The sequence below is a fragment of the Labrus bergylta genome, chromosome 9, assembly GCF_963930695.1.
Source record: "Labrus bergylta chromosome 9, fLabBer1.1, whole genome shotgun sequence".
NCBI lineage: Eukaryota > Metazoa > Chordata > Actinopteri > Labriformes > Labridae > Labrus > Labrus bergylta.
This window is the reverse complement of record NC_089203.1, coordinates 4,073,164-4,095,105: the sequence shown is the minus strand read 5'-3', so window position 1 is coordinate 4,095,105 and position 21,942 is coordinate 4,073,164. Positions and strand designations below refer to the sequence as shown.

Sequence of the window (21,942 nt, the reverse complement as noted above, 5' to 3'; positions counted from 1 at the left end):
TGCTCCCTCTCTCTCTCTCTCTCCCTCTTTCTCTCTCTCTCTCTCTCCTCTCTCTCTCGCTCCCTCTCTCTCCTCTTTCTCTCTCTCTCTCTCTCTCTTGCTCCCTCTCTCTCTCTCTCTCTCTTGCTCCCTCTCTCTCTCTCTCTCCCTCTTTCTCTCTCTCTCTCTCTCTCTCTTGCTCCCTCTCTCTCTCTCTCTCTCTCTCTTGCTCCCCTCTCTCTCTCTCTCTCACCTCTTTCTCTCTCTCTCTCTCTCTCTCGCTCCCTCTCTCTCTCTCGCTCTCTCTCTCTCGCTCCCTCTCTCTCTCTCTCTCTCTCTCTCTCTCTCTTGCTCCCTCTCTCTCTCTCTCTCCCTCTTTCTCTCTCTCTCTCTCGCTCCCTCTCTCTCTCTCTCTCTCTCTCTGTCTCTCTATCTGTCTCTCCCTCTCTCTCTCTCTCTCTCGCTCCCTCTCTCTCTCTCGCTCTCTCTCTCTCCGCTCCCTCTCTCTCTCTCTCTCTCTCTCTCTATCTGTCTCTCCCTCTCTCTCTCTCTCTCTCGCTCCCTCTCTCTCTCTCCCTCTTTCTCTCTCTCTCTCTCGCTCCCTCTCTCTCTCTCTCTCTCTCTGTCTCTCTATCTGTCTCTCCCTCTCTCTCTCTCTCTCTCGCTCCCTCTCTCTCTCTCGCTCTCTCTCTCTCGCTCCACTCTCTCTCTCTCTCTCTCTCTCTCTCTATCTGTCTCTCCCTCTCTCTCTCTCTCTCGCTCCCTCTCTCTCTCTCCCTCTCTCTCTCTCTCTCTCGCTCCCCTCTCTCTCTCTCTATCTCTCTCTCCCTCTCTCTCTCTCTCTCTCTCTCTCTCTCTCCCTCTCTCTCTCTCTCTCTCGCTCCCTCTCTCTCTCTCTCTCTCTCTCTCTCTCTCTTTCTCTGTCTGTCTGTGTACGTCCACACGATGTTGTCTGCTTTTGAGTTTTCTCATCAAAATATCTCCTTCATGACAACATCATATTTCTGCTGCCCTTCACCGTCATTAGCCCACCTGCAGGTGTTTCTGTTGAGTGTCCCTTTACTCCTCAAAAGATGACTTTTCTTTTTTAGGACGTCCTAATTTTAAAAGATGTGATTTAGGGGTCCTCATAGGAGAAGACAGGTGACGCATCCAGATTTAATTTGAGATAGGGACTGACTACTTGCTGGCTCTTAAATGGGAGACATGATTTCATTGTCAAGTGATTCATTTCATACAGGGCGCAAACTCGTGAAGTCTAGACTTTTACAACCTGACCTTTAGACGGGGCACATCATCTGTATGCCTGCTGTTCTATAAATAGTTATTCAAGAAGTCACATGTAAATGTATAGTGAGTTTTTGTTTTGTTTCAGAGTTACATATAACAACCAGAACCCTGACAATTAGTAGAGAAGTCAAAAGAAACAGTCGTGTTGACGTAGTTCTGAAAAGAGACGGAAAGAGAGTGACAGAAGAAGAGAGATGTTAATTATACAGGAGGCCTCTGGCTGACACAGGGAGAACGAGTGGGGGCCTCTCTGCTGGTTGATGTCACTAATCATGGGGGTGTGACACAGCATGACACCCTGCTATCTCTATGTAACACACACACACACACACACACACACACACACACACAATACACGTACACATTAGCACCACAGTAGACAATGACACCTTCTATATTTGCATCTCCATCATAATAATTATTCTTCCAGGCTGAACAATAAGATGAGAAATGATTGGTGCATGAAATGTGTCTTCCAGGTAATGAAAGTTATTTTTTTGTCTCAGCCCTTGTGCACACAGACAGATTGTTTGGATGTATGTAATACAAGCTTATGGATATATAAAAATAACTATATCACAACTAATTATTCTTACAGTAATGCAGAGAAGAGATACCTGTGAGGATTTGTCGACCACCTCCAGCTCACATGTTACAGTCACTCTGTGTTTGGAGTAACACCATTCTGCAGATGCTTGGATTAACTCTGCAGGAATTAGGATTTCACAAGTCTAAAAGTAGCATCTCTGACATTAAGTGGCTGAAATTGGAAAGGCTTTATCCCCCCCCCCATGGAAATATGAGTTTGCAGTTTGAGAATGACTTTACAAAAATGAACACAAAGCTTTGTCTTTGTTTCTCACTCTATGAATAAGAGCTTCTTCAGGCCACTGTATATCCCTCACTACACCCACATGACTCACTATCAGTCCTTTAACCCAGTTATTTGCTGCAGATTAAAAGTACTTTTCTTCTGCACACTTGTTACTGCTGCTGGTCATAAAGTCTTTAATAAGACCCAACTCCACCCAGGCGTCCACCTTGAGGCTCTGGGTTTACATTTCCCTGCAGGGTAACCGATTAGCCTATCTTCAGTCCCTGCTGTGCTGAGCTTGCTGCTTCTTGTGGGGTCTGATGGAAACAGTGCCTAGACACCAAACACTAATTCTTACATGTTCTATATTTACATAATAATCGATTCCAAATGACTTGCCTGAATGAAATGAATAAATTCATGAAACACAGCCCAACTTTTTAGAGAACTCATTTCTTGTAGTCTTGGATTTGGGAGGAAGTGAAATGTTTGAAAGGAAACATTGAAGAAAGAATAAGCAAATTATTTTAATGCATTTTTTCTTATATCTGCTGTAATTCTCTAAAGCATTGGTTCTCAACTGGTGGGTCGGGACCAAAAAGTGGGTTGTGAGTGTGTGCCTGGAAAAAGCCTGGTCTCAAATAGTGTGTCAAGCGTTTTTTTAAACGTGTCAGTTTTGTTAAGTTTCTTGCTGCATCAGATGTTTTGCACCGTATAAGTTACAAAACAGTTGCAAAGTGCAAAAACTACACAATATATGATTATATAAATTTGATTGGTTGAAAAATATCTAAATTTGGGTCGCAATGTTTCAGGGAGGAGCTGGTGGTGAGTCCTGAGGCTAGACGAGTTGAGAACCACTGCACTAAGGATCCTGAATGGGCAAAGAATATAAAGAGCGCTCTGATTCATCCCACCAACATGCTCTATAGGACAGGTCATAAGTGAGAGAGAGAGAGGGTCATGTGTTTGGCTTTGACATTTCAAATATAGCTTACTCCTGCTGCTCTATTTATTTCCTTTGCAAAAACCCAGAGAGCAAAATCAGATTTTTTTAAGAAGAAGAATTTTTTTATGAAGAACTAACTTGAAAAGAAGTGTTCACTTTATGTTTCTGATCCTAACATCCTTAGATTCCTCTTCTGAGTGTCTTTTAGCTCAGTGTTTTGGTTTCCAGACTGATCTCCTCCCAGACCAGACAGCTGTATAGACTAAGTTAGCATCTAGCTAACGAGTGGTTAACATTCAGCTAATAGCCAGATACAACATATTCCTCTGAGGCACATGGAGACCAATAGATTCAGACTTTAATATAGGCTATATATTTTTTCTGTAGCTGTAGGTTGATTATACAGTTTGTGTTTGAAACGTGTTGCACTGCCCTCATGTGGCCACTTTAGTCAATGCAGGTTGAAGTCGAGTCCCTTCAAGTAACCTTGTCTAGTATTTCCTGATGGTGGAACTTAGTTAAGCTGTAAGTTGTAGGCTAATTAAAGTAAAACTGACCATCGTCTAGAAACTTGACTCCCACTGTCATCCTTCAAATATGTTCAAGAAAGAATTAAGATTAGTGGCAAATATTTGAGTTTGGATTTAAAGGTAGTTAAAGGTAGTGATGATTTATTTTAAGTACCACTAATTGTGAGACCTATGTTGCATGTTGTCACCACCTGGTGAGTCAGATGGCATGGTAACTTAAAACCTGAAAATCTGAGACCTTGAGCACTAAATATGTTGGTTTGTGACAGAGCTTCACTCAGACGACAGAGAGAATAAATCTGAAATCAGACTAAATATACCTCTTGATTTGATTTCTTTGTCTGACCCTGCAAACCTGCTTTCATATATAAAAAGATGCATCTTGGTTTGAATGCACGGTATATGTAGGTGGCGTCTCCTGAGCTACAGGTCACCACCAGTTGACGGTTCTTAACGACCTTCCAGGACTGCTAACAGATGCTTTTACTCCACACCAGACAGACGGCCTAAGACCATTTTTTGGCTCAATGCACCTCTTTGTGACCCAGGCGGCGCTTTATTCTCCTCTGCTTGTAATATCTAAACTCATATCCCATAAAGCCTGAGGCACAGAGCGAGATATACGACTCCAGTGGAAATAACAATGAACAAATATTCATGGTTTATTTCTTTATTCCGTTACAAAAGCATGATGACTTCCTTCCAAAGCACTTTGGTTAGAAAAAAAAAAAATTCTCAAAAGTCTGACTCCTAATAGTTATACTCTTTAACATTTCTTAAACTTAGAAACCATTTATTGACCTTTTTTTTTAATTTTATTTTGAAACTTAGCAACACCCTTTCCATATTTAAAAAAAAAAACATGTGTGATATTTTGTGGTGATTAGATTCCAGTAGTAAAATACTGTGAAAAAGGAAAACGACAAAGAAAATATTCAAATGGTGTTAAACTTTAAGCACTTAAAAAAACACAAACAAGAAGTCATTTTGAAAATTTCAACAAAATAAAACGAAATGAACAGTAAAACAACATTAGCATCTACGAATTATTCCACACCAGTGTGTCTCTTTTGATTTTTTTTTACACTCGTAAAAGTGTATAACACTTTCATGGCACCCCACTCTCCCTTATATTACAAACATTGAGTGTCTTTTTTTATTTTTTATTTTATTTTTTATAAATCTGCTATGGCATATAAAACATCTGTCTTAAGGTAAAGCCTCCGCTGTAGAGTGCTGTGCTGTGTTCTCATTAATATAACATCAGCAAAAGAAGACGCAGAGATGAGGGAAGAAACGGCAGGTAACTAATCCAGGTACACCGAGGCTCGATGGGGAGGAGAACAAACATTTTCACTGGGGAAGAGAGAAGCCTTTTATATACAGAATAGGTGGAGATATGTATGATTCAGTAAACTCGGACTACCTGTTTTTCCTGCTCACATGACGCCGTAGAGAAAGAGAGAGGTCATACTTTTGATTTGGTTCCTTTTTTTTTTTTTTGTTTAAAGCAGAATCTCAGAGAAGGAGGAAATTAATACAGATACAGGCTGTGGAGGTGGAGGAGGGCTGCCTTTGTTCAGGCGCTTGGCCTCTGCTGTGAAATGAGAGGTCAGAGAGAGTGTGCGGTACATAATCTAAAGACGACCTCTGGCCTCCAGCAGCAGTGGAAATCCCATTTCAAGCAACGACCTTCCCGTCACCTCAAAGTAAAATCACACCCTTCAGACTCTCAGATATCCGCCATGGGTGATGATGATGTTCGCTGCATTTCAGGACACATGCTGTGAGGAAAAAGTGCAATTTGACTTCTAACCTTAAATTAATTCTCCCCTGGATTTGGATGATTTCTTGTGATTTCTTGAATTATCTTTGGATGCCGACCTTGATAGGATTAATATTTTGTCTCTGAAAATAAAAAGAGTCCTGTCTGGACCTGCTCTTTTGTAAAGTGTCTTTAGATAACAAATAATTATGGTTAGGCGCCATACAAATCAAATGAAGTTGAACTAATAAAGCTACATTAAGTCTATAGTTCGCTTATTGTTGACGAAAAATCAATTTTTATTTACAATCCTCCCTTACATATTGCCAATCCTTAAACGTCACCGAGCCACATCGTTGCGATGGCTAACATTTTCCTTCATTACCATGCACATGTGCAATGGAGGGAAGTAAATCCTACCCTGACAGGCTACCAGTCAAAGACGCCGAGACCCTCAGTTTGTATTTATCAGCTGTTGGAAATAGTTCATAAAAAATAAAACATTTTAGAAGCAAAAAAACTAGAGTGGGCAGCTGTTTCAGAAAAACAAAGAAACTCATTTATATATTTATGAGATGTTTTAATACTGTGTGTTTGACTTCGGCAGGAATAAAAAGGGGTCGGAAACAGGGGTCCAAAATGATTCAAGCCCCTCCAAATACATCAAAAGATGCCAGTTTGACACTTAAAAATAATCTTCTTTAATTGATTGCGTTAAAGATTTTAGCCACCTACAAATCACATTTTTGGCCAGATATTACATAATGCAAATACGACTGAATATTTTAAAGAGAAACTCCAGCAACACTGGATTTGTTCTGTATGTGAAATTGAAAAACAGTTTGAAAAGCTGTCAAAATATCTGCATTAAAGTAGGAATCTTTTACTCATTCTAAGGGGCTGACATAGTCGGTTTTTAAGGTTTACAGTCGAGGGGGATGATAGCTTTGTTGTCCTTTCAAAGGATTTGTTAGCAATAAGAAAAACACATAATCATGCCAGCCTATTTCTTTGTCTTTGGTTCTGAATGTATTCAGATTTCTGCTGTTATCAGTCATGAACACATCACTCACTTAACTACTAAAAAAAGACTTGAAAAATGCAGAGAACATCACCAACAAGCCTTTAGAGTTAATAGTATTGAGATGTGTTAAGGTGGGATTTTCCTTTAAGGCCTCAATGCCGAACCCAGACTGTCTGCCCTCTCCTGTCCAAGGCCTGCCTCTCTGATTTCCATGACCTAGAAAGGGAGAAGTCCACAGCTGCTTTGTGCAAGGACAACCGCAACCTTGACTTCCAATAAACACAGAAGATAGTGGGTGTGAATCTGTCAGTCACACCGAGTCCTCCGACTCCACCTTCTTCCCTAAGCTCGCGAGCATCACCAAGAGGAGGTCAACTTTCCTTTTATAGGCCACACACGATCTGCAGGGAATATGCCACTCTCAATGAACTGAGAGCAATAGCTGCGTTGTCTTGTTTCATTCAAACTGAGCACAGCTGAAAATAGAGCACAGGAGCTACAGCTCTGACAAAAGATTGAAAGAGAGTTCCTCCAGACTGTATCTGAACGATTCCGTCTTTTTTCTTAAGCACGTGCTGCAAATAGACTCCGTCGTATATAAATGGATATGCTATGAATGTCACAACAGTAGAATACAGTGTAAGGTCACTCAGTACTGTACATAATGTGTCGGTGTGTAGTCGAGCCTCACACAGATTAGAGCGGGCATCTCTGACTCTGCCCTCAAATCAATTACTTAAACTATGCATGGATCTGGTTTTCAAACTTCTGACCCAGCATCAACAAGTGTGTAGTGTGTGTGTGTGTTTGTGAGAATGGTCGTATGGCACAAAGACAAGGCATGGTGTGTTGAATGAGGTGTAGCAGCAATGCACGTTTGTCTGTTCAACCACTGATTAAAACAGCCTTCAATCCAGGGAAAAAAACAAATCAAAGTACTTTTGACAAAGCTCTATGAAAACAGTGTAGACTATGAACTATTCATAAAAACCGTCTATGCTACACAGAGAACTCTGTCCTTCCAAAATGGTGGATAAATGTGGGAGTGAAAGAGAGAGCAGGAATTGTACCAAAACAATATCAAATCATGGTAGCAGTCCTGTGTGTTTGTCCTCCTCAGCCGCATCTGTGCAAAGACACGCCCCCCCTCGGCCTTCAGAAGCATCTAGGTAGTACATAATCAGCAGTGAAGGAGAAGATATTGCACACGCAGACTAATGTCAACAGCTCCGTGGAAAATGGCGCAGCGCAGGTGTCACACTGAAGAATAGAGTTCTTTTTTTTCCCCACACACAAATGAACACTGTAAAAAATTCAAAAACACGCCCGTTGACGGCTTCTTTATTGCAGCACATTCCCTCCTTTTTTTTCCTCAATATCTCTTTTTTTTCCATCCTTTGAGTAAAAAAAAAACGTTTGCGCGTCTCCGTTTTGTTGTTTGCGGAGCTTTTAGAGAGTGCATTTTGGCAGTAAATTAAGTCTTGTTCAAGTTGGGCGCCCTCGACAGCCAGGAGAAGAGAGATGGGTCAAACCGGACAGCCATGATGATGTGTGAGGTCATTTAAGAGTCACTTGCGCTCTTTTTTTTCCTGCCCCACCCTGCCGATTATACCATCGCCGCCAGCACAGTCACATGATAGATCACATGCCAGAGGCCCCCAGTCCCATGCTGGCGGTGTGGCTCATGCAGGGCAGCGTCTGAACCGTCTTGGGGAAGTCGTGGGTGAGGATTCGTCCGTTCTCTCCGCCGTTCCCGTTGCCACTCATTCGGGTCAGGGTGGAGCAGTGCATGGCGTCGTTGATGGATTGCTATCAGAAAAGCGAAAAAACAAAATCAGTCTACACACCTGATTACAGTTTTGCATGCATCATACCCTCATCAGAAGAGAGAGAGCGAGATCTTCTGCAACAGTAAGAGCTAGCAGCCGTGGAGTTAACTACTTAGAGACATCATTTCCTCTGCTCTTTATTACATGACTATATTGCGCATAAGTAGCTGTTTGTGTCTCTGTGTGAATGTGGTGCCGGCACGCCTCAAACTCAGGAGCAGAGTGAGCTGTCAGGAGTCACAGGGTGGCTAGTTTTTACCCTCTGAGTGATATTCGGGGGTGGTAAAGCGTGCTGTTAGCTGATGTGCATCGATGTCCTAATTTGTAACAGGAGGAGCGAAGCGACATGTGGGCAGTGAGACAAAGAGCTGAGGCTTCACTCATTGGCTTAATAGCTTCATTCTCCAGTCTAGTGCAAAGAAAGCCACCGGGGACCGAAAGCGGATCCAATGATGTGTGACGCACGTGTGTGTCTGTGGTGTCTGCCCCCCCCCCCCCCCCCCCCCCAACCTTATTCTATAGCTGATCAAATTGGGCAAAGTGAGTGTACGATCCGGAGCAACATGTGAGCGCTACATGGGGACTGGGGGAGTTATTACGGCTCCTAATTGGAATAGAGTTGTTGTTTCTTTCAAGCCAAACAGCATAAAGGCGCCGCTTGACTAATAGGCTCCTCGCCAATGTCATCAGCATACAGATCAGGTGTCTCTTCGAACAGCTGATTAAAACATAAGAGATCCGTGTACGCTTTTCTTGGCCCTGCCTTTTCTTTTTGTCCCTGCGGCCTACATGAAGAGCATCTCAGCGAGGGGGGCTTTGATGTTTGAAGAAAGAATCAAAGGTTGTTTGTTGTAGATTGATCCACACAGCAGACGACTAACTGCCACCATGTCGCTGCTGTCAGGAGGAGAAAAGCTCACAATCTCGCAGTGAAAGCATCGCAAGCAACAAGTGCTCGCTGTTATAGAGTCGTGAACGTACAACAGTTAGAGTTAAGACTATTCTAGGTTAAAAGCAGTGATGGAACACATGTGAGCCGCACCAGGCCTGCCTTATGGGATACATATAAAAAGGATGTTCACCACGATGGGCCCTGCATTTGCGAGACAGTTTAGCAAACAGAGAGGAAGGAGCTCAGAGCGACAGAGGTAGATAGATGTGCCACTGTGATTTAAATTGCCTTCATACCTGTGCTGCAAAGTCAAATTTCCTTTAATTTGCGAATGAGATTAGTGTAATGAGTGTGGTGATTAGATTTAACTCGAAAGATCAAAGCACATTTTTCAAAGCAGAATGTGTAATGTTAGCTTAACTACTGAGTGGACACATTCAGATTCCACTGTTAAAGGGAGGTCATGTAAATCAAATATTCAGACAATTTGATGAATTCAAGAATGTTCTTTAAGAGACATCCAAATGTAACTTTAAAGAAAAGACTTACGTGTAATGCTATATGCTAACCCTGGGATGCTAACATAGATTATATGAGTGTTAGCAGTGTAGTGCTAATGTATCAGCTAATGTGCTAGAAATGAAAACTCACACAAAGAAAAACAGGCATGAGGGCAATTTTAAAATCAAGTGATCAACAAGACTGTAGGAAACCAGTAGACGTAAAGACGTGAGCGGAAGAGGTAGAGAGAGGAACAGGAGAGCGTTTGCACAGCGGTGGAAGCCGTGACAGGCCCTACTGTGATCACGGTTAGATGGGCAGGGGGTGAGGAGGCGGATGTCATCATCATCATCATCATCATCATCATCATGGATTACAGCGTTTCCTACCCCGTGGCTGTGCTCTGCCCTTATATCTTAACAGTGTTGTTGGCGTACAGGCCGTAGCTCTGCAGCTCTGTGTAGGGGGCGCTAGCACCACTGTCTAAGGCTGAGCAGTGAAAGGCCTGAGCGGCTGAGGCAGCAGCAGCTCGCGCAGTGGACACCTTCATTCGGCGCGACTCGGTCCGGGACTTGTAGCAGAACTCCACCAGCGCCACCAGCATGGCCAGGCCCAGGCCGCCGATCAGGATGTAGAAGACGCCCGCCACGTTGCTGAGGCTCAGAGCGCTCGTCTTGTCCTGCAGAGGTCGCAGAGGTCAGAGGTCAGGAGGGAAAGTGGCTTCAAAACAGACTTCAAACAAACTAATGTCTAAAAACTGAAGACAAACACACTGACGTACACACATAGTTTCACAAACAAGCGAGGAATCAACCATTCACACTAAAGTGTACACATTCACACATTCGCACATACACACACAGTATACACACACAGTATACACACACAGTACACATCCTAGTCAGGCTAATTAAGAGCACACAGAGAAAGTACAATCATGTCCAGTACAGGACTAGAGGACAAGATACACACATATTTCATACAATACATAAATAAATATAAACGTTTTAGAGGCCTGTCTCACAAAATCAGGAATAAATATGCTGGCAGAATAACTTTAAATCCAACTCTGACTCCTCCGATTGATTCAAAAAATGCAAGAGCTCAAGCCAAGTACTAACAATAGAAAACAAACCTTGAAGAAACTGTCTTTCAGGCATCCAGTTAGAAATGTATCAAGTGAGGCAAAACATTTTCAACACCCCTACGGGATTCAAGAAGGGACAAAACAGTGCCATCATATTTAACTTTTAAGAACGTAAGAGCACTGTGAAAGTTAATGTAACAGTGTTTTTCTTTATAGCTCTTTATGTCATGTATTATATCAGAAAATGTGCAACAAATAGCTGATACTCACTAACGCTGTAAAACAGTAAGTAGGTGGTGGGAAACCAAACATCACTTTTTGCTTTTATTGAACACTCTTTCAACGTTTGGCACATTTTACCAAGTCCATTGATAAAAAGTATATCATAAATAATTATGTAGTACACCTCCCGGGTGCCAAACTGGCTATAAACCAGGGCATCTCACAAACCAGCAAGCACAGTGGGTGGTTGGAGAAGCCAATAGTAAAATGTACTATTGCATATTAATTGTATTGGATTCCTTTCAGTTAAGTGTAGACTGCTTGACTCATATATTTCAGCACTACAGGAGTAGATAATACGCAGCGACTTCATGAGGACCCTGTCATAAATAAGACATAATCTAACTGTGCCCAAATAACACACAGTGATCCGAGGTTTTCAATTAAAAAAGGGAACACTGAAAATTGGCTCCCATGATTTATGCGGGCTGCTGTTTGGTCAGAGGCCTTTATCAAGTCTTTTTCAATTTCACAAATCATACTCCTACAGTGCTCCTCTGCATGTATGAGCCAACATTAATGAAACATTTTAATGTTGTCTTTTTATATATTCTTCCTTGGAAAGCATCCAACGCAGTGTATAAAAACTGAACGGATGGTCTTTGTGCTGTTAGCATCTTTGTTCCCATATTTCATAATATGATAATTCAGAAATAAGAGATGTCCCACTGGAAGTTGTGATGTTTAACTGACTATCAGCACTAAGATCACAGCAGTGCTGATATCCAGGAAAACATATCGACCTTGAGTCTCATATTGCTTTTAAAATGTCACATTAAAATGTTTTTGCTCTGCCATAACTGATACTGACCTGTTGCTAGGCAACTCAAACATTCTCCAGCATTCTTGCAACTTTCTTAGTGTCCATGGTAACCAAGGACCAGCTACTTATTATTAAGAACATGTTTTTGAATGTTTAATTTGTTCAAGCAGCAAGTTTAATTATGTTCTGCGAGGCTTTCAGTACATGCAAGAGACAAACTCTGCACGCTGTAATGTTTACTTTACGCTGGTTCCTGTGATGTTGTACTCGATATCAGAGCTCATTCCTCTTGTCCAATCAGAAAACTCGATCAACAAACTGTTGTACACTTTTACATATTGGTCGTTGTGATTAGTACCTTTATCATTACTTCATATGACTCTGTGCTGGTGGGAGGTTACATTTACTCTCTCCTCATTAAAATCACTGCTCTTAAACTGTTAAGTAATTAGCAGTTTGTTTGATGCCCCTCCTCCTGCATGACGATACATAAATAGCTCTGTTAACACTGGTTGGTGGACGGTTATCCAGAACCATGTTGGACAGGATGAGTGAAACCTTTACCTTTCAAAGAGAGCCTGACTGTACTGAACTCATTTTGTGAGACAGGCCCCAGATAATAAAAACACAGTGATCTAGAAATCGATATATTTAGAGGATTCTAAACATTTTCAACAATGCCTTTAGTTACCCCTCATAATATGAAGTATAGTTTATAACCATACATATGACTATTTTTCCAAAATCACATTTGAAAAAGGGCAGAAGGACAGGTAAAGTGCATAAACAACAAACCACAACACATGCATTCATGCAGCAACGGCACAAACACGTATTCAGCCTTACATTACTCCACATTATGGGTCATTATCTATCACGGTGGTGCCTATTTATCTAACATTATCATTTGAGTCAGACAAACTAAAGGATTCTCATGTAGTAACGGAGTCTAATGAATTATGTTATTTTATGTAAATCTGCTGGGGAATCCCTTTGAGTCACTTATTATTGGACAGCTTTGTCTCTGTTGAATGATTTACAGTTAGTAATGCCTCTTGCCTTTGAACATCTGATTTGTTTGGTCCACTTTATAAATCGTTTTTAACCCAAAGAGCACATTTGTATCTCTGTAGTTATGCTGTATTTTATCTGCATGGGTTATCCTGTCATTAGGGAGCATGTGTCATTGAAAGAAAGTCTCTATGCAACGATGTGTCAAACTATGTGCTATGGAGGAACAAAAGTTTGCAGAGTTTGCAAGAACTTATGAATTTCTCTCTGTTCTGAATGTAACCACAAAGATCCATTCAGATTCTCCTATTGACCTTTTGTCTTTGTCATCATTTGTAAAATTAAACATACAATCAAATAAAAGCAAATGGATTAGTGAAGTGTCCCTTCACAGAGCTAGTGACTGTCTAGAGCAGGGGTTCCCAAACTTTGCCATGCCAAGGAACCACATATAGCCTCTGATAGAGACCCCCTCAGGGACCCCCTCCTTTTCATTTTACCATGAAAATATTCTCATTGAGATACAGGTTCTCTTTTTCAAGAGAGTCCTGGTCATCAATATTGTATTGTATTGATTGTATAAACTATCCCCACTAGCCCCCTCTGGTCAGGACCCCCCACTTTAACAAACAGAGAGTTCAATTGAAGTTGTTTTGCAAGAGTCGAGAGTTTTGAAGCAAAGGCAAGAAATCGTAGCAACATAAAAGCATTTTAGGATTGTAGGTACCACTCCATCTTGAGTGGCAAATTTAAAGATTATTAATATGATCAACAGCATTGCTATCCCTTTATGATATTATTAAACTAAAGCCTGCAGGAAGTTTGAAATGTTAACATATCGATTGGAAATATGGAAAACTAAAAACTGTAACAAGGAAATAGTACAAAGCCTATGTGGGTAGATTTCAAGCTAAGAAACATATATGAATGCATTTCTGATTATATTTTCTGTAAAGGGATTGAAAAGTAAAATACACTTCAGCCTCGTTCAGCTGCACACTAAAGATGTTCTTCACGTGCCTCTGACTGTGTATTTTTAACTTGAGCTCTCCTTAATGGAACTCCTTTGAATGTTTTGCTTGGTCAAAAGCACTCAGAAAATATCTTGTCTCCCTATGTTCCCACAACACTGAGCCCTTCATAGCAAGTGGTTTGACACTCGTGCATTCAGAGTTTCAAAGTTTCAGCAAGAGAGAGGAAGATGAAGTGTGGTGACAGGATCAGAAGGCCAGCTGACATTTTAAATATGTACAGCGATGAGTGAAAGCTTTTGTGTCAGGGAGAAGTAGCCTACTTCCGGAAACAGTGTTGATTATGTGAAGTGCAAATCCATGCAAGCCACAGCGGAAGACTTGGGTTGATTTAGCAGATTGACAGGGTTTGCATCGATACATGTAAACTCTGCAGTGAAGGAGTTGGAACAGAGTTGTCAAACGAGCCAGATTGCAAAGGTGATGCGAGGGCTCTTCAATGTGATCATCTGTTCCCCCTCATATTCTCCTGTGTTCCTTCTTCCTTTTGTCTCTCACTGGGAGAGAGTTGTCAATACGCAGTGGATTATTATTCAAGTTAAACCTCTAGCACAAACTGAAGGTACTCATCCGTGTATGCACGTCTGAGTGTGTGTGTGTGTCTGAGTGCGTCTGAAGGTTTTGGCAGTCTATTTTCATAGGATTATCCCTCCTAGATTGTAACTGTAGTCACTAAGTGTAAAACAAACCATTGTAACAATCCTGACTAAGCCACCACACAATATTTATGTACACACTGGCAATGAACATCAAATCTCTCACAACACAAGCTCATCAGCGGGAACAATCAGACACCAGAGTACCATCGGAGTACTGGCCCAAATATAAGACAACATTTATTTGTGGAAACCTTAGGCGGTCCCACATAAATAGAATTAGATATTTTTATGTATTCACTGCAGCAGATGTCCTTTTGAATACTTAAATACAGCCTTTGTGCTTCAGAATTGATACTTTGAAAGTTAGCTACATTAAGCTAGCTTTTTTATCATTTCTGGGGTGGCTTTTCTATATTTGACTAATCCCTCAGTAAGTTGATGTTGAATAAAGTATTTAGCTTTTGCTCCTATTGCGAGTAAGTTAGTCAGCTGGTCGATCAAATTCACTTCGGGGTTTTTTCTCTTCTACCTTACTGCTTCTGTTTCTGGTATCACCAGTAGCTTTGCTAGCATATGTTAGCTAATGTTAGCAATCCCCAGAGAGCTGTTTAGCCAACATTGCTGTGTCATTTTCAAGATTAATATGACCCTTCTCTATTTGTTCAACTGTTACACTTTTACTGTGTTCTTTAAATTGACAATCGAGGCCATAGTGTCTGCTGTAAAGCCAAGGTTGTAGATTAATTGAACCTTTTACGGTCGACAGCTACCTCATGCTACGGCAGACGATTATTTGAGTTAGACAAGGAAGGGCTTGAAATATAAAAACAAAGGTAAATGCCACTGCCTACATTTTTAATTAATGTGCTCACTGATATGATCGTTATGATTGTCCCAGTGTATCAGTGTATTTTAAAGATAAGCTGCCAGCTTTTTATTTAATCTTTAATGCTTTTTATTAAAATAAGATATGTAGAAAAGAAAAGAGGTTGTCTTATGTTCAGGCCGATACAGTTAGAACTTCTAGAGCCACATGGGAGAGAACTGTTCAGTGTAAAAGAGGCTGAGGGCTGGACTTGGGGCTGGTCTAGGATCAGGGTTGTGCTGGGAGGTGCTGTGAGGTGACACGTTTGGGATAGGGGACTGACCTTTCTTCCGGAGTCCTTGCTGCCACACTCCCCTTTATCGTACCACCATTTGTTTTTCAGTTTGTCTAAGACGGCTTGCTCATTGAGTTTCAACACCGCTAGGTTTACTGGAATTCTTCCAATCGAAAGGAAATAACATAAATAACATATTATACCATGTTATTTTATGTTATTAGTTCATACAGAGCAGCAAATGCATACACACGTTAATGCTTGAGCTTATAGGTAAAATAAAGAAAATAAACAAAGACCTTATTGCACACACAGCACATACACATACACACACACACGCACACACACATATTACATTAACACAAACATCATTAGAAGCATTACAGAAAAAGTGATATGCATTAATACGCCATCTAGCTTGGTGGGCTCTCTTTTGGCAGTAGATGTGTATCAATATATCACTTTGGGTAACCGGCACACTGCTTACCCTCTCTGATGCAACACGGATGTCTCAATTAAATCTTTTGTCAAAAGCAAATCGCCAAAGGTAACAACTAAAGCTGAACAAATCCCAAAGCCACTAAATGGATGCATCTTCAAATATCATTGAGCACGAGGGACTCAGCTAGTTTAATTAGTACACATTGATCAATATCAAATCATTGCTGCTCTTCTATTTTTTGAGGAAGAGGAGATGATCCCCCCCCCCCCCCCCCCGCACCCCTGCACTTTTCCTCTGCTCTCAGCCACACCGCAGAGAGATTAAGTGTTGCCAGAGTGGTAGTGCAGCGTGAGCCTGCCGGTTACCCCTGTCCCAACACACCCCCCACTCCCAGTGGTGGTGGGTTACCCGCAGGGTTTATCAAACTGGCTCTGACCTTGGAGTCCCCGCCCCCGCTGCCGCACTCTCCCTTGTCGTACCACCACTTGTTTTTCAATTTGTCCAAGAGGCCCTGCTCGTTCAGTTTTAACACTGCCAGGTTAACTGGGTTTCTTGAAAGTAATATAAGATGATAACCATTAGGAGGCACTCCATGGGACAGATAGAAAGACTTTGGTCACATGGTGGTGGCAGTGATTATGACATAACAGTGATATATTATTAGAAACCCCTGCATGAGACTACTGATATGAAGCAGGAGTGCTGGCTCTAGATGCGGTTGTTAGTTGTGTTTCTGTGAGGGGCTGTGATGCAGAGCAGCCGTACAGTGACAGAGTCAGGTTTTACCAGGCGGCGGCCTCAGAAGGAGGCAGAGCGCAACGCTATAAATGGAGATGCTTTGGATGCAGAAGTCTGTCTACAGATGGTAACTTCCCTTTAGTGGCAGCAGCATACAGATTGCTATGGAAACTAACCTATCGATATTCAAAGCATAGCGGCCTCCTGGTGAATAGAAGCCTGTGGTGATTAATTTATATCAGCAGAGACAAAATGCAAAACAAGGCTTTGAATGTTTAAACTGTCAGTTTCATTTCCTAATCTGGCTGAAAGGAGACCTTGTGACCACTTAAAGACAGAGTTCTGAACATGAGTCTATATGAATCCAAAGCATCTCGCTGAAGTTTGCGCTCTCTCTCTTTCTGGTGAGTGTGTTTCCTATAGCTGTCGACAAAGACAGAAAGGCAGAATCTGCAATCAGAATTTACATAAAGAAAAGCAAAGATTACACCCTTGTCTCTCACTCCAAATCAGCGTCTGTTCTTCTCTGCAGCGACATTTAAGTTTGATGTCATTCTGCCTTTCTGGCCAAACGGATGCAGATGAGTGTTTGTCTGTGGCCTTAAGGGCACAAACACAGCTGTAGGTAAAACAGGTATCCTCAGGGCTGGTAAAACCTCTGAATTCTTTCTCAGAGACAGAAAGAAGTCAAAGTGTGTGGACATGGATGACTGCAGAGCTGCAGGTTACTAGTTAGTTTGGTGGGGGGGGGGGGGTGTAACTGTGCTGTGTGTTAGATGGGATGGGGAAAATAGTCAGGCAGGCATGGGGTGGCTGGATATCATATACAATAGAAATGGAGAGATTAAAACAGAGTATGTAGAAAACATTTAACAGACTGATTAGTGCATATTGAAGACTGTCGGCCTGTAGGGGAGAAAAGTTATCACTACTGCTCCTATTTCAAAATGCTGCTTTCAATCATACCCACAATGCAGAATTTGGGAATCATTTCAAATATCCATTCCAGCTCGGATTGGCCTTTGCACTCCCATCTATCTTTACATTGAATACCTTTCTTTATAAAAATGTTGTGCTCTCTTCTTTGGCTGCTCAGCGTCAGCTAATGTTTATGCATCAAGCTACCGCTGTGCATCTTTATTTACAATACAAGCACTTTAAACAAAGTCAGTGGAGGACTTTAAATTTGGATCTAAAGGTGTCACTGGTGTTGTCCCCAGTCGTCTGGGATGCAGATGTGATGTGGTTTTCAAATATTGCATGGACAAGTTTATTTTGTTTAATGTGTATAGTAGGAATTTGTACAAATCAAGTAATTTAAGTGTAAGACATGTGCATTTAACATTAAAGAAGATCAATGTGGTGGTCTATTCTGCAGTACCAACGTAAAGCTTCTGTAGCTACAGCTAACCATGACAATGCTAACACACTGATGTGTAGCAGGAGAAGTGCTCAACATGTTGCAACTTCAGCATATTAACATGAGTACATTAACAAATTAGCAATATCGTGCAAGGTGAAAGACGAAGGTATGTGATAAATCTGCAGGATTCATTTACTCTAATGACCATGAATGTCTTGGTAATCAAATCATTGTTGAAATATTTCAGTCTGGGCAACGGTGTAAGACTGACACTGTCATTTCCTTGAGTGACACTGTAATCATATCTGAAAAAAAAAAAGAATTATGGACATCAAGTTAGCTTCATTATAATGACTAAATCTTATCAAACTGTCTACAAGAGGAGACTTTTTCACAGATGCAGCAAGGACAAGTTTTGAAAATGAAAGACAGATCTGGTTGAGTATGTCATGGGGAGAACTCAGCCTATTTAGATTCAGTGTTTATAATTCACTGTAGGTATGATTGAAGTTAGCGCTTTATACACACATCACATTCACTGATGTCTGATCCAGGTGAGCAGCACATTTAGCCAATTCCTAAGTTTGCCAAATATATATTTTTTCATTCTAAATATCAATCCTTAATGTCACATTTTAAGTCATGAAGGTTTGTAATGTTTCAATGAAACTCACTATCAGACATCTGTGAATGGCAACTTGAAAACAACACATGTCACTCTGCTAATAATTAAGACAAAGAAAGAGGGAGAGATAATGGGTGCCATCCTCAGCAGCTCAGCTCTGATGCCTGTGTGCATCGTTGCAGGTTCAGACTCATTTCACTGCATGACATGGGAGCAGATTCACTTCACCACTTGTCCTGTCACAAAAACGGCACTTAGGGTGTTGAACAAAAATGTAATTTGTAAAATTTAAACGGAGCCTCCAAGTTACATGTACTCGACATTTGTAGCCAGCATGTTCTGACCTTTGGCTGTCAACCAAGGTGAACCCTCGAATGAATCCTCAGCGAGATCGAATGAAATCTCTCCATATGGCTCCTTTCATTAAAATGAATGAGGCCTATTAGAGATAGATTAAAAGCTTCAGATGTCACCAGCTCCTGCTCTCTCTCTCGCTCTCTCTCTCTATCTCTCTCTCTCTCTCTCTCTCTCTCTCTCTCTCTGTGTTGTTGTAAGAGAAACATGAATGGGAAGTTGGTTAAGGTGTTAATGTGATGTGAAGAGACAGCTGCTGCTTGGACATCCACAGCAGAAAAAGTACAACCAGCATGAATTATTACTCATTACATCAGTTATCACATTGCATGTGGTGAAAAAATAAAAATCAGTTTTGCTAATTACACATTCAAGGTGTGAGCCCTGGTGGAAGTGGAAAAGTAGCCGTATGGGATGTGCTCCTTTTTAAGCTGTAACCCTGCTTCGAGGGCTCTGGTGGTTTCTGAGCGGTGCATTTACATTCTGTACGAGCGTTTCTGTGTGTTCGAGGGGATGCTTCAGTTTCAAAGCGGACCGCCTGAGACCGGCCTCAGCAAATGTTCATAAAGCGGGTTTAGAATATAATTAGCAGCCGGCAGGAAGACAAGTGTTGCTTAAAGAGGAAGGAGATTCACACATTTCTACTTTACACTTCTGCCTGTGCTCACATGTCAGATTTAAATGAACTACCTTACTCATATTCATATGCAGACACAAACATAGATGAGGCATGATCAAGATGTGAGTATCTCTGTGGGTGTTTAAAAACTATGAACAAATAAGGACAAGTTTAATGAAGTACTGTAAAAGATGATGCTGCGTTTTATGTATTCAAAGTATGAGGAACAAAAATTCAATTACTGAGATGCAAAATAAATAAAAAAGCATGAAATGTTACAAAAAGCAGGACAATGAAGGGTCATCACATGTGAACAAATGCAAAAATAACTGAACATAAATATTCAACACATGATGCTCCTGCAGCAGCTGTAATAAAAGCCATTAGACGCTTTTATCCAGCTGCGCTGCAGTGGCAGGATTTTACCTGAGGGGGGAGCCCTTGGGTGTGGCGATGCCGTAACCTTTGGAGTCGAGGTTTCCTCCCACCTTCATGGTGTCGCAGGGTTTCCTCTGCTCGATGTACTCGTTCATGGTGGACTCCAGCAGGTAGGCATACTTCCCTTTAGACTTCCTGACTCGCATCACGCCCTCGTCCGTGGTCTTCACAAACACAGACGGGTCGGCCGCCTTCATGTAGGACCACATCTTCTCGAACACAGCGATCTTAGACCTCTGCCAGTCAGAAACGTTCATGAGAGAGATCAAGACAGAGAAAGAGACAGTGAGAGTTAATACTTGATTTTATATTTCAATAGTGTAAAATGATGCAGTAAAATTGCATTCCTTGAACATTTGATGGGATTAAGCCTTGTTTCAGAGATTTTGTGTTTTTTTATTTAAATCAATATTGCAGTATAATGCATTAACATTCTGTAATTAGCTCTCTGTGTAGTCGTTTTCATTTGGAGGCAGCAATTTGATTTAATTCAACAAACATTGAATGGAACATTATCTCTTATTTTGTCTCTCTGATATCACTCACTCTTCACTCTCCTAAAACCTTAGCACATGATAAGCAAGTTACTAACGATGCCTACCCAATGCGTCTGCTGATGCTTTAAATGTAAGTATTCCACTGGTAGAACACGACGGAGGTTTTGTCTTAACCTGTTACAGGACATGCAAGATATTTATTTATTAAATTAAATTTATATTTTGGAGGGTTTAAGGCTTTTAGTTTTAGAGGTAGGACAGTGGATAGAGTCAGAAATCAGGGAGAGAGAGAGTGTGGGGAATGACATGCAGGAAAGGAGCCACATGTCGGAATTGAACCCGGACTGCCCTCTTGGATGACCCTAGCCTCTCCACATGGGGCACACACACTAACCACTAGGCCACCAGTGACCAAAGATATTTATCAAAGAGGTTAGGACTACAATCATTCAAATAAATGCTTTTTGTTTCTGACCCTAAAGAATTCTTTGGTCGAGCCGGCGTCCAGTGTCCCATAGGCGATCTCAGTCTGCTTGGCCAAATCTTCAGCACTCTCGATGGGAGACACCATCCTCTCCACGGTCAGGAAGGCAGCCAGGTTGGCAGTATAGGATGAGATGATGATGAGGGTGAAGAACCACCAGACGCCTCCAACGATTCGGCCAGACAGAGATCTAAAAACAGCGGGAAAAGATTTTTTCATCAGTCAAGGAAAGTGGCTTCACCTGTCCATGCATTTTCTCAGTTTCATGATTGTCGCTTCCATCTTCACTTTCGACAAGCGTAGTCAATTATACACAATCATTTTGTGCGTTGGAAAAGAAACGGCATCATTTCGTTTCTTCTTCCAATTTTTTTTTTTTTTTTCACACAATCAAGAACAAAAATCTTCAGACCTTCAGATGTTCACACTATCCAAATGACCTACATTGCATCACACTCCCACTGCACTCACTCACACACTCTTCTCTGCATTCCACCAGGCTTGGAGAGCTTAGTCCAATGTGCTGAGGAAAGATAACCGGCTCCACAAAGGCCCACTCAGCTTCCCGCCTGCCAAATTAATCTCACTTTAAGAAAGTTGCCAATATGTTTCATGGAACCTCGCACATTAATTGTTGGGGATTAATAAGCAGAGGAGAACACTTAGCCACTGCTCTAATTGCAATTTAAAATAAAAAAAACAGACTGGAAGATTTGTGAGCAAAATCCCCAGAGTCAAATCTCCCTCTCTCTCTCTCTCTCTCTCTCTCTCTCTCTCTCTCTGTCTCTTCACCTCTGAGAAGCCAGCTTGAACAGCGACAGCAGAAATCATGTTGCCTTACACATGGCGTACCAGACAAGCGCGGAGGCATACGCGCGGCAGAGCTTACGCAATGAAAATGACACAAATCTGAAACAAAAAAAGGCTTTCATGATT

The 21,942-nt window shown here is 41.5% G+C and overlaps 1 protein-coding gene across 2 annotated transcripts in view; it reads right to left on the bottom strand.

Moving 5' to 3' along the window:
• Window positions 1-4,216: 4,216 nt before the first annotated feature.
• gria1a (glutamate receptor, ionotropic, AMPA 1a) overlaps window positions 4,217-21,942 on the bottom strand; it is an 81,907-nt gene continuing 64,181 nt past the window's right edge. Inside the window, exons 12-16 of one of the 2 annotated variants that reach the window (XM_020629651.2) lie at window positions 20,998-21,196; window positions 20,014-20,261; window positions 16,325-16,439; window positions 10,118-10,252; window positions 4,217-8,160 (exon numbers count right to left, since the gene is read on the bottom strand). In XM_020629651.2, coding sequence (XP_020485307.1) covers window positions 7,993-8,160; window positions 10,118-10,252; window positions 16,325-16,439; window positions 20,014-20,261; window positions 20,998-21,196 — 865 coding nt within the window. In that variant the 3' untranslated portion in view covers window positions 4,217-7,992. Of the gene's footprint in view, window positions 8,161-9,962; window positions 10,253-16,324; window positions 16,440-20,013; window positions 20,262-20,997; window positions 21,197-21,942 lie in introns of both variants that reach the window. The other variant, XM_020629652.2, reaches the window with a different exon arrangement.